This window comes from Molothrus aeneus, chromosome 5 (assembly GCF_037042795.1).
Source record: "Molothrus aeneus isolate 106 chromosome 5, BPBGC_Maene_1.0, whole genome shotgun sequence".
NCBI lineage: Eukaryota > Metazoa > Chordata > Aves > Passeriformes > Icteridae > Molothrus > Molothrus aeneus.
The window spans coordinates 30,440,972-30,453,910 of NC_089650.1; the positions used below are offsets into that span (position 1 = coordinate 30,440,972).

General features: G+C 35.6%; 1 protein-coding gene across 6 annotated transcripts in view; it reads left to right on the forward strand.

Annotated features, from left to right (window-relative positions):
- PPFIA2 (PTPRF interacting protein alpha 2) overlaps positions 1 to 12,939 on the forward strand; it is a 287,766-nt gene that overhangs the window by 179,687 nt on the left and 95,140 nt on the right. For 5 of the 6 annotated variants that reach the window (XM_066549725.1, XM_066549726.1, XM_066549728.1 and 2 more), the window contains 2 exons: positions 2,766 to 2,930; positions 12,498 to 12,572. In XM_066549725.1, coding sequence (XP_066405822.1) covers positions 2,766 to 2,930; positions 12,498 to 12,572 — 240 coding nt within the window. The remainder of the gene's footprint in view (positions 1 to 2,765; positions 2,931 to 12,497; positions 12,573 to 12,939) is intronic. The other variant, XM_066549727.1, reaches the window with a different exon arrangement.

Consider the following 12,939-nt stretch of genomic DNA (forward strand, 5'->3'; position numbering starts at 1 on the left):
TTATGTAACAACTATGAAATGTATGCAGACATTGGAATATATCTTTTTCTAGTCTGAAATTATACTTCTCAGCTAAAAACAAGCTTAGCTTATGTTTATGTTAAATGGGTGATTGTCACTGCTTTAGTATTATGTATTATACATGTTTCTGACATGGCAGTAAGGTAACCTAAATATGTTATTGGTAGCTCTGCAAAAGGCTAGAGGGTGTACTTTTCATCTCAAATAGCAAACTCCTCCACAACCACCCCATTAGAAATTCTGAGTTCCCACCACTCTGCTCAATTCTTATACTTGAAAACATTGTTTAACTTGTTTTGTCTCTTCATCACTCTCTTTGATCTCCATTCTGCCTTTTCTTAGCAAGTTTCTTGTCTTCTGTCCATGCTGTCTTCACATTCTCTGTTGGGATTGTCAGTGTGAACCAATTCATAATGAGCTTCTGGATGTATGTTAGGAGGTTTTTTGTGTGTTCCTTATTTATCTCTCTGCTATAGATTATGTGTAATTCCTTCTATCATTAATGTTTTTCCATGTCCAGATTTCCATGTCATCATCACTTTTCTTCTCTCCTAAACCAGATTTTCCCCATTTCCCTTTCCAACTGAGTCTTGCATACAGGCTCTCAGACATCCCTGATCATCACAGCATTTGTCTGCAAGATAAGTCATTTAGGGTAGTAGGGCACCATATATGATAAATTTGTTCAGTTAGGCCAGAAAAGAGGTTTTTTAGGTTTCAAGGTTTTGTTACTCTGGACTGGTTTAGTGGGTGTCAGTTTAAGCATAAGACAACTACAGACCTATGGAAGGACTGGCCGTACTAAAAACTCAACTGTGGATCAATGTCTTCCCTTTCATCCCAATTTCTTCAGAAATCTGTAGCCTTTTGGCTGGATTTAGACTCCTCCAGACGTAGCTGTGATGCGGTGAAAGCTTTCTGCATAAAGAGAACCAATCAGGATGAGCCAGGCTCTAACAGAATCAGCCAAGAGGTGGGAATGACTGTGGGGAAATCTAAGTGCACAGAGTGGATTAGAGTCAGATTCTGGCTACCCCAGGGCTATGGAGTGGGTCAGAGTTAGGCTGCACAGAGAAGGAAATATTGCTTCTTCACAGACTCTTTCAGGAGACAGGTTGAAGAATTAGAAATCAGCTATTGACTTAGTTTCCTCCAGCTTTCCCTCAAGATAAACTAGATGGCTAGAAAAGCCATGACGATACAAGAATTTAGACTAAAATTCAGCAATTCAGTTCTATCTATAGATAGCAGTTAATTGTTTATTTAAGTACTACTATGAACAGAAATATTCTGTAAATATTAGGAAAATGTTCTGATCTCATTTAATTTGCAAACTTCCCACAGCCCCACACTGAATTCTTGATAGCTCTATCATTAAGAGGTCTCCTCAAATTTGTGTGCTACTTTAGACTTCCTCAAATAATTAAACAACCACCTATATCTGCTGTTAGCCCTTCAGGGATGTGAAAGTTTCTGGATTTCTTGTTCATTTGCTTTTGATAAATACAGGGCATGAGTTGGATTCAGAAATTACCCTCCTTTCTTGAATTGCAGGGAGTCATTATAACTCTCATTGTATTAACATTGATCACATATTCCTTCACGACTTTTTGTGAAGAATATTTTGTAGCATAATAACCAGGTGCAAATCCAGACACGAGAACCATGTTTTAAACAAAGACACCAAACCATAATCATTCTTAATCTGACTTATTATCAACATACTACTATGTCTAGAAATTCATGTAAGAATAAAAACCATTATGTAACTGAGAATAACTGTGGATTTAAGAGAAATAAATATATTTACTAATAGTAGCTATATTAAGACCCACATCAAAGGAGAAATATTAAACAATTGTCCATGTAACTTTCAGATTTCCAGGTCAATGAGTTGGATGTAATTGTTTACTGTAATTACAATACATTTAACATGCATTCTGATTCATGAGTTTAGCTACCCTGATTTAACCTTACAGCTAACCAAGTCTCTTTAATGTTCAGGTACTAAAAACGGCAATGGTAGCCCTACGAAAATAGACAAATAAGGAATTTTCTAGATAATATCAACATACTTTAATTTTTCTTTTAACCTCAGAGTAACAATGGAAACTAAATATAAAATGTGTTTACAATATGTTATTTGTGGTCTATTTCACAGATTTTTATGGACTTCTCTGATTTTTGTTGTTGATTTTTTAATACAACAGAGACAATATTTTAAAGGATGTGCTAGTGACAAGCACCATTAACTGTGACAGTTCTAATGAATAGTTTAAAAATCTAGTAGAATATACTGTCCATTACTACATATTTTTTTATGCTGCTTTCAAGAGAAATTGAAAATATATTACAGTTAGGCTGAATTAATTGTAAATTTATTTAATATTTTTGCACGATTCTTTAGACTGTCTTTGCTTATTTGGCTGTCAATAATCATCAATTACTATCACAAATGATATGTAAATATGTAATTAATTTAGTAAAATAGTGACCCTGTGCTTAATGATTTGTTGTTCTTGCTTTTCATAGCAGAGTTTTAAGTGAAATCATGAGTGGGTATTCTAATTTTCCACTTACTCCATCTACTTTAGAAACATGAAATATTGCTAATAGTTCCAGCAATCTCTCCTACAATGAAGTTGCCAGGAATATTGCTGTTTGGTATCATGCACTTTGTAGTTAGAATTTCTGTGGCATTTAGGGGCCCAGAAATTAATAAGTTTTTATTTCAAATCCCATAGCTGTTACTGGAGCATTTGGAGTGCCTTGTCTCAAGACACGAAAGATCCCTGAGGATGACAGTGGTGAAACGGCAAGCACAGTCTCCCTCAGGAGTTTCCAGTGAAGTTGAGGTCCTCAAAGCTCTGAAATCTCTGTTTGAGCACCACAAGGCTTTGGATGAAAAGGTACAGTATGGTAAAAAAAACTTACTGAATACACTCTTTAACTTGCCTAATTGTGCTTTATGATGCAGAGCAACAGTATAGTTTGTTGCTTCTTGGAGTAAATCCTGTACTTAGAGTGTTTACAGGTGTCCAGAGAAATATGGATGGTAAGAAGGTATGGCCAATGGCTGTAATGCACTCGAGGTCACTTCAGCTATCTTTTGTAGACAATAGAAATTACTTTTCAAAATAAACAAATCTCACCCTACCAGACATGCTTCTTCAATTTACACTAAATAAAGATGACCCTGTGGGATTTATTTGGTGTAAAATGTGCTTTTAAGTTATGGCCATGAAAATGTATGTATATCTCAAATTTTAAAAACACAGAGAGAGATAGAATCAGATGTTCCTAGCAACATAAGGGAACTTGGCTCTTAGATACTTTTAGGAGGAAAACCTCCTAAATGTCAGAGATCTTTTTAGCCTTTGCTGTGTAAAGGAGAGTGCTCCCTTTACAAGTAGCCTAACCTAAAGTAGTACATTCTTCATTATCAGAGGTGATGAAGGGCCTGCAGAATCAAGGTAAAAACCAATGATAACTGCATCAAGTCATGCTAATGAAGAGGATCTTTCCTGTGCTGGAAAGACTATATTCAAAATGAATGAAACTTTGTACAACTATGAATTATCACCTTGAGTATTGTGTATATAAATTCAGAAATCCAATTCAAGTCTAGAAACAGTATGCTCAGAAGGTGATGTATCTGAATTGGTAGGTGCCTCAAAACTCCACGTGCAGGGAGCATGTGAGAAACAGGGCTCATGAGCAAAGAGCCTCATTCCTTACGGGGTCTCTTTTGGCTGATTTGCTCATTGCTGCTGCTGAGTTGCTTCTCTGTTTGAGATGGTTGGGTAAGCAGGGATGACATTGTGCAGTGCAGCATCTGAAACCATTGCACAGATGAGGTGTATTGTACAGGACCAGTTTAATGGTCTCACAGTAACAAATTTAACTTCAACTTTCAGAAATATGCACTGAAAGTTGACTTTACTTAATGAATGAGGCAGCTGTAGATATATAACAACATATATATATATGTATATCATTGGTAATGAAAGCATGAGACACTGTGGGTTATGAGTCATACTAGGTTAACTATCAGGTTCTAAGTTGAATAAATGTAAGGAACTTAGACCAAATAAAACCTTTAGGTATATCTTTTGGGTTATATATTCTACTCAGACATCATGAAAGCATCTATAAAGAAAATGTAGAAAAGGAAAGATAATGACTTCTAGCCACTGTAATAAGCTTTTGGATTTCATTAAGACTTTAAAAATCCTGTATTATTAAAAATATATTTTGAGGATTGATGGGGTTTATGCTCTGAGCTTTGATTTTTTATCTGGCACTTTAAATATCGATAAAACTAGGGTAGGGAGCTCTCCAGCTTTTATACTTTTGACATTGTGTTGGATAAGTATGAGAAACTGTAAGAACTAAACTTGAAATAGATTCTGATTATTCAACCTCTTGCATATTTTCTTTCGTGAATGTTTTAGTATTTTGGTACTATGAAGTTTTATTTTGCATCCCATTTTGAAAACTATTGTACAGAATTAGATAGAAGCTACATGTAATGTTTTGACTTGCATTATTGAAAAATTTGACTTAGATTGTTGAAAATTCTATTCTTACATTATTTTAAATGTTACAGATTAAAATCAGTATTCAGCATTTTAAAAAATGTTGGAATGACAAAGCTAGACGTAGACATCTTATGTTTCTAATTGATTCCTGTCCCAGTGATAATCACAGTTTTCAGGGTAGAAAAGTCAACCATCTGCAATCATATTAACAGAAGATTTTTTCCATTGTGAAACAAGTTTTAAAATTGGTTGGTCAAAATTACTTTTTCCAACATGCTGTTTACCTGTGTGTGGAACCTTTTTTATTTTGCTGCAATAAATCATTTTTTTACTATAAAAAAATAAACTATGCTATTTATATGTCACTGTAAAACAATCTGAGATAAGTCCAGTAAACAGTTTGTTACAGTGTCTCTGGGAGGATTGGATCAAAGATGTTGCATATATCACCCAGATACTTGATAATATAATGCTTTCACAAATTGTCAGCATTATGGTGATTTTTATTTAAAAATAATGAAATTAAAAATGACTGCATGCACCCAAATGTGCTAAAATTTTTTTATGGCATGTGAGTCATACATTCGGCATGGTGACAGAAAAATTATATAAGTTAGATTTGTTTCAGACCCTTCAGAAATAAGATATCAATCCACCTATAAAAATGCATTGAAGCTTTTCAGAGATCAGTAGAACAATGTGGGTTGGAGCTACTCAGCAACATCTGGCCCTACCTCCTGCTCAAAGCAGGGCCAACTGTTTCAGGTTGCTTAGGGTCCTGGCCAATAACTTCTCAATATTTGTAGGCAGAAAACCTATTCTGGTGTTTCACCACCCTCACTGTAATTTTTCCCCATAATACCTATCTGGAGTTTCTGTTGTTGAGTTGCACTGGTTCCCTTTTGTCCTGCAAGGTCTTCCCTTCCTGCATCTGCAAGAAGAATCTGGCTTTATTTCCTCCACATCTTCTGGTTAGCTGGTTGTAGACAGCAATTAGATCTCCCACAAACTTTTCCTTCACTTTGAGCAGACCCAGCTCTCTCAGCCTGCCTCATATGCTGTGTGCTCCAGCTCATGGCCAGCTTGGTGGGCCTGCATTGAAATCTGCCAATATTTTCTACCAGAAACCCCAAAACCAAATACAGCCTCAAAAGTCTGGAGGGAAATAATCATTTAATCCAGCCCACTGGCCAAATTGTGTGCTGGCCTTATTCACCACTAGGTCTTTTAGGCAAAACTGCTTTCTTTTCCTAAAGTCTGTCTCATTCCCTCATGGGTTATGCATTTTGTGGCAATGGGATGCCACACAGGCTTTGTCTCACTGATCACAAACCTCTGAACCTCACAGTACAGTCCATTTCTGATGCACAGTGGAATCTATTTCACCAATTCACATCTCACCAGTTTCTCTAGGGATAAGTGGAAGATCTTGCAGAAAACCTCAGTAAAGACAAAAAACATTCTCTGTTCTCCCTTCATCCATGGAGCCAGTGCTCTCATCACACAAGGCAGCAAGGTTGACCAGATATCATTTGGTTTTGGCAAGGCCGTACTGGCTGTCCCCAATCACCATCTTGTCCTTTGTGTGCTTGAAAATGCTTCCTGAAAGATTTGCTCTATAACCTTCCCTACATTGGCCAGCTTATACTTTCCTGGATCTTCCCAGGATAACTCCTGTATTTCATGAAGAAGGACAAAACATTTGTGGGTTTTCCACTCATCAGGAATCTCCCTGACTTGCTACTTGCAAAGCTGAGAAAGGAATGACAAAGTAATCAAGTAATCTTGGCATTCGTGCATGGAGTCAATCTACTGCCTTTGACTTATGTATGCTTTGTCTTCCTGTATTTGGGTAATGCTTCACTTGCACAGACTCTGCTGCTCTGCTTAGAGGAGACCTGCAGGCAGAATCTCACAGTAAAACTGAGGCAAAAACCCCATGATTTATGATACATTGATGTAACAGCAAAGTAAACAGTGCCCCTTTAGAAAATGCTCACAAAGCCGAAGTAGGTTAATGGATAAAGATTAATAAAAACTGTCAAAAGGGCACAGGAAATATACAATCCTTTGCAAATGAATAATGCAAATTTTTCTTTAATTTTTTTTCTTCACAAAAAGTGTTGACACTGAAACTATTAATGTAGTTGCTACATTCTTGGAAAAGCATAACAAAATATTTTCATGAGAAGTTTTGCCCTTTAAACTTACAAAAGTATGAAGAAAATCTTAAAATTCTTCCTAAATGCAAATTTTCTTTCATGTTTTCACTTCCTACACTAAAACATCTTGATGTGTTGTAACAAGCTCTGTCATAAAACTTGACTGATCCTGAAAGGATTGCTACATGAAGAGTACAAGAACTACAAAACCTTCCTCATTACTATAAGAAAATGCAATGAAACCTACTAAGAGATTGGAAAGTGAAAAATAAAATTTATCAATTTCTAAGCAGGTCTGCTTAAGTATAAAAAGAATCAGGAGTGATGCCTTAACTTATTTCAAAATCGATTGACTTTTTATCTACTACATGAAGTCTGGGCTCTGCCTTTACCATTTGTCCAAAAGACAGATCACCACAGAGAGATCACAGTTGTGAATGCATTATTCTGAGAAAACGTGGCTGTCACTGCAGTTTTTTCAGAGTCTGACAGCTCCTTCAGGATCCCTCTTGTTATCCACATGCCACAAGGCTGGAGAATGAAATCTTGCCATGATCTTCCCACGAGAGAGAGCCAGTCCTGTTTGGCTGAACCCAGCAGGTACCTTCTAGTGAGTAGGGAATGGTAAGAGTAGGGCTTTTAATCTTACCCCGTTATCTTCTAGTACAGATCTTAGTAGTGCCAAAAAAAGAGTCTTCACGGAGTGTTTTTTGCACTTTTAATGTATTTTGTGAGAATTTTCACTTTAGGGCATGGGGATAATGACAGAGTTAATTTGGTTTAGAAATTTTTACCATTTTATGTGTCCCTCAGAAAAATCTCATTGTGTCTCCTTGGGCAAGTTGTGTCACAGCAAATAAAATTGATAGCACACTAAATGTATTCTTTATTATTATTATTATTATTATTATTATTATTATTATTATTATTATTATTATTATTATTATTATTATTTAGAAATTTAATTTGACAAAAGCTATATATATTTTTTAATTGTGTATCTAATTATGCTAACATATTTTTATATATAAAAAACCAAGGCACATGGGCAATTCTGCTAGCAATTTTAAATTTTCATCATGTGAGAAGTTAAATTCAGTGACTGTTTTACCGAAGTGTAAGGTTAGGTTATATCTCATAGATAAGGAGCATTGTTTAAAAAAATGTGAAGTTTTACACATTGGAACTTAGGAGTGATTTGGGCTAGGACCAATATGAAATTTTGACTCAGCATTTCTTATAACCTTTGTTATTGTATAAGTCAGATGAAATTTGCAGCAGTATTCACAGAGTGGAAACCTCCCTTCAGTTATTCACCCTGTCCTTCTTAATGCTTCAGATCTCAAACACTTCTCTCACTGCTGCTAAGTACCTCATGCCTTTGTTGAGGGGAAAATATTTTGTGATATTAGATATGAATATAAATGGAATTGTTTATAAAAGAGCAAGTGAAGACAATATTTCCTAGAAATCATTAGAGCTGGATGAAAAATAGAAGCTCATGTTAACTTCATGGTGAGAATAGACATTGAGTAGGTCAGGAAATACATAGTCCTCATATGTAATTCAGAAAGAACAAAAATTATTAGAAATTAGTAGAAAAATTATTATGTTACTTGTGCCGTTCTGTTTGGCTTCTAATATCTAACTGAACATGTTTGTTGTCCTGCAGAAATTTTTCCTATTTTGCTTTAAACTTTTGGTTCAACTTTTAAAATGTGCATTTAGAAAGGAGAAAGAAGGAACTTCTCCAAACCCAGTTTTTGGTCAGTGCTGTAAGAAAAGTGTCCAGTTGATTTTTACAGTGGAAAGCAGCTACCAGATGATACTGTCTTAGCTAAGAATCAAAAACCCCCTGGTTCTCTTGAGATAAGTGGCAGAAAAGTATGCTTAATACTCTTGCAAACAAAATCAGTCTATTTGTGTCAGCATGGTCACTATCTTTGTATTCATTAGCAGGTAACTAGAAGAACTTTTATTCAATAGACTGTTCATGGGAAAAAAAGTGATTCAATTCCAGTATGCACATGTTTTTTAAAAAGCTCTGTATGGGCTGCAGATCTGAAGAGAATGAAGAAAGAATTTGACAGCAAGCAAAAAAGTGGGAAGCAGTTGCTAGGAGACAGAGAAAGATGGGTGATATTTTGCACTGACAGCAGTGCTAACATGACATTGACTATGCTACATTTAAAGATAATATGGTTGCATTTAAAAGCCAGAATACCCAGTCATCTGGGCATATGTTGGATACACCCCCTAACATGGAGAGAGCAACTCTTTTCTGCTGTGTCTGTGACATTGCAATCATAAAATCACAAGATGGTTTTGGTTAAAAAGAAATAATTAAAAATCACCCAGTTTGCACCCTCTGCCTTGTTAGGGATATTGTTCAGTGGACCATGTAGCCCTAGGCCCCATCCAAACTGGCCTTGAACACTTCCAGGGATGGGGCATCCACAGCTTCTCTGGGCAACCTGTCCCAGTGTCTCGCCACCTTCAAAGTAAAAAATATATTCCTAATATCTAATTTAAATCTGTCCTCTTTCAGTTTAAATCCCTTCCACCTTGTCCTGTCATTACCTACCTTTGTAAAATGTCCTTCTCCAGCTCTCTTGTAAGCCCCTTTAGAAACTGGAAGGTGCTGTAAGTTCTCCCTAGAGCCTTCTATTCTCCAGGTATTTGTCCTTTAAAAATGTTTATGATAGCATTTCTGTTAGATCACTTGACATCTGATTAGTCTTACTTTGTGAAACCTTTTTAATAAAGCTCTATCATGTGCCCAGGAAAATAGAAATATGTTGAAGAATCATGTGAAATTTAAGCAGAGTAACTTCTGAAGTGATACACATGATCTCACTAAGATAATTCTATTAACTATAGTTACTCACTTACTGTCACTTCCAGAAAATAGAAAACACTATGCCAATCACTAATTGGCATTCAGCATATGAAAAAAAAACCCAAACAAAAATGGTCAGGTAAAAATAGTTTGCATTTGTTCCAGTTCCTTTTTCTTTAACAAGATGGTGACCCAGAACAACAACCTTTCCTGCATCTTTTGAAAGGAGGATGGTTCTGTTTGGGATTTTTTTTTTTTTTTTTGCTGTAAACACAAATTTGAATACAAAATCCAATAAAAATGCTTTGCAATACATTTTTGTATGACTGAGAAAGAAATGTAAAATGAGAAATAATGTTACAGCTTTTGAGTTATAAACCAGAGCAGATTTCCCCTTCAGATCAGAGTGCTGATGTAACTCTATTTTTTTTTGCTAATTAGATTCAAAGATTTCCCTCAATTTTAACAGCTGTTATTTATGTTTGAAAATGAAGAATTAGTTGCAGCCTTTCCAATGTCAGTATGGCAAATGTGAATCTGCATTTGTTGTTCACTGGTCAGATGAAAGGGAAAAAGACTTTCTGTGCCAAGGCACAGTTGTTTTCAGTTCCTTTCGCAACTATTAGATTCAGAGAACAAGTAGGAGCCATCAGACTGCAATTTTGGTTAGGTCATTATAACAAAAAGGCAGTGTATTAACTATGTACCTGGGAGGAAGGTGAGATAAGGTAAGGTGAGGCAGGACAAAGGAAACAACTTCCAGCTGTTGCTCTGTCTTACACTGGTAATGTTCAATGTTGTTGACAATAGGCCAAGAATGAAATGTATTTGAATATAATAGCTTGACAGCCAGAATAGAAACACTAATTATCTACCTAGTTTTGCTGAAGTGCCATGTAAAAATTGTGTCTCCAGAGTTGTCTGCTGTTCAGAGGCAGCGTTGTTTACAAGCTCTCAAATGGCTGTATAAAACTCACTAGGCTTCATTTCCACAGTGCCACAGGTTGTAAAGTTTAAGGATAATTCTGATTCCAGCTCTTTGTGGAGCAATAACATCCTCAGTAATCTGACCTAGCTGGTTTGCTAATTCTAGCACCATTCAAAGTGAATGTCAGTGTTAGACATATTATAATGTATTTTTAACTACATTCTCCGTTATAAAACACTTGGGCTTGAATACATTGAGGTTTCAGAAAAAAATTCAATTAAAGTTGCCAACTAATTGTATTTCCTTTTAAGAACTGTCTGCTTGTGAATTTTCTCTCAATCATTTTGTCCCAATGCAGTACTTACAGCTAAAGGGATTGAAGCCAGAAATATGATTGTAATTTTTCCATGTTTTTAACTTATCTGAGTTTTTTGTTAAGAAGTTGCTATATACCATCTCCCATTGTGGAGAAGTTGAAATCAGGCCTCTTGAAGACAGGTCTACACCTCTCACTAGTTGTTTTAATAAGCTATGTAAAGAGGAACAAAAGCCTCAAAGTACTGCATAAAAACTACATTTGCATTTTTTAGAAAGGTGAATAGTTTTATTTTTAAGTGTTCATTTCCTGAATATGTATTTCATCTTTAGATTTAGTTTTAAAGTCAAGTGAATGTGCTGTGTTAGTCTTGCTAACTAATTTTCATCTATTAAGTCTTATCCATTCTTGGAATATAGTGATCTGTTTGCAAAATCCTATTTCTATCTGTAGTAAATGAAAATGAAGTGTGTAAGGAAAGGTAATATTTATTAGACTAAGAGCTACCCCAGGAAAAAATATGAAAGTGTTAGGACATATAGAACTCTTTTAGGGATCTCCAGTATTTGTCAAGGATGAAAATGTGTCATGTTTCTTTGTAAATGAAAGACAGATTTTGTTTTGCTTTATTTTCCTGCTACATCTCTTGGTCTAATAGAGTGTGCTATCTTACCCAGCAAACATTGCTGATGGCCTTAAACATCTGTGCATCAGCAGCTGGAACAGCATTGCTGCGGGGTAGCTGGAACTTGTAAAGTATACCTTGAGTGTTGACTGATTAGCCAGGTTACAAACTCATTTATTGTGAGGTGCCTAATGAACTTCTGTAGATTAGGATAGTCACAGGGTCCCTTAACAGTCAGAGAGTCACACACAGCACTGGAGGTCACTTCAGGTCCGATTTGCCTTTGCTTGTAATGGGAGACTGCAGCTACGTTGCTGGCTTTAGGTTACATGAGCTACACGAGCTGACCCTGAGCCAGAGCACTCAAATCAGCTGTGATTGTGTCTTCAGACACAATTAGTATTCATTTAATATTATCTATTAATAATCAATAATGAGCAATAATTAAAATACTGGTGGTAATAATAATTGAGATCATAATCATCCTTGGAACAGAATAGGTTATTTAGGAAACTGGTGCAAACACAGAGGAATTTCCTGCTTATGAGAGTATACATTGTTTATGACTTTTTGCAAAACTGAAGCAAATGCATGATGATATAAAAGATCTCTAGTATATGGGCCTGAAGGCAATGCTACAAGTTATTTTTCAATGAATTTATTACATTCAGTTACAATAAACAGATTACTTATCTTCCATGGAGTGAACTTAAAACATCTGAAAATGGTTTTTTTTTGTTTATCCTTTGTAAAAGATGTTTGTGAAAGTTTTATTTTATGCCTAATGTGGTCTTAAAATATTTTCATTTGCTGTGTATTCCATAAAATTACAGGCAGACTGTGGAACAGCAGTGTGGCATTTAAAGTTTGACACCTATTTTAATGGGTTAAGTTTTCCTGTAGTTAGGTTTAAATGTTTACTACACAGTATGTCTCATGAAAGTTTGCAACACACATGCCTGCAAATGGAGTGGCAGGGCATACAGTAGAGCATATGGCAGATTATATAATCTTTAAAGACTAATAGAAATTACGTTACTGCACATATTTTGATTTTTCTTCTAGGTAAGGGAACGACTGAGGGTTTCTTTAGAAAGAGTCTCTGCACTGGAAGAAGAACTAGCTGCTGCTAACCAGGAGGTAACATAAAACACTTTCTCCCCTTTTGAGATTAAATTTCTAATACTCTGTCCCATGTGTGCCCTGTCACTTTCTTCAAAACTGTTAGAAAAAACCCACAATAATACAAACAAACAAAACCAAAATGAAACAAAGCTAAAGAAAAATTGCATTGTGAGTAAGCTTCTCAGTGAGGCTTGTTTAAGGTGGTTGTAAGATTAATACAACCTTCTGTTTACTGATTTATTTCCTCCTCCTCTTCCCTTGTGAGCAAGCCAAAATCCAAGTGCTAGTAACAGATTCCCAAATTTCTTATTGGACTTGAACCAACAAATATGTCAGATACTATAAAGAATTCAATAACCTGAATTTCCATTTCACTATAAAA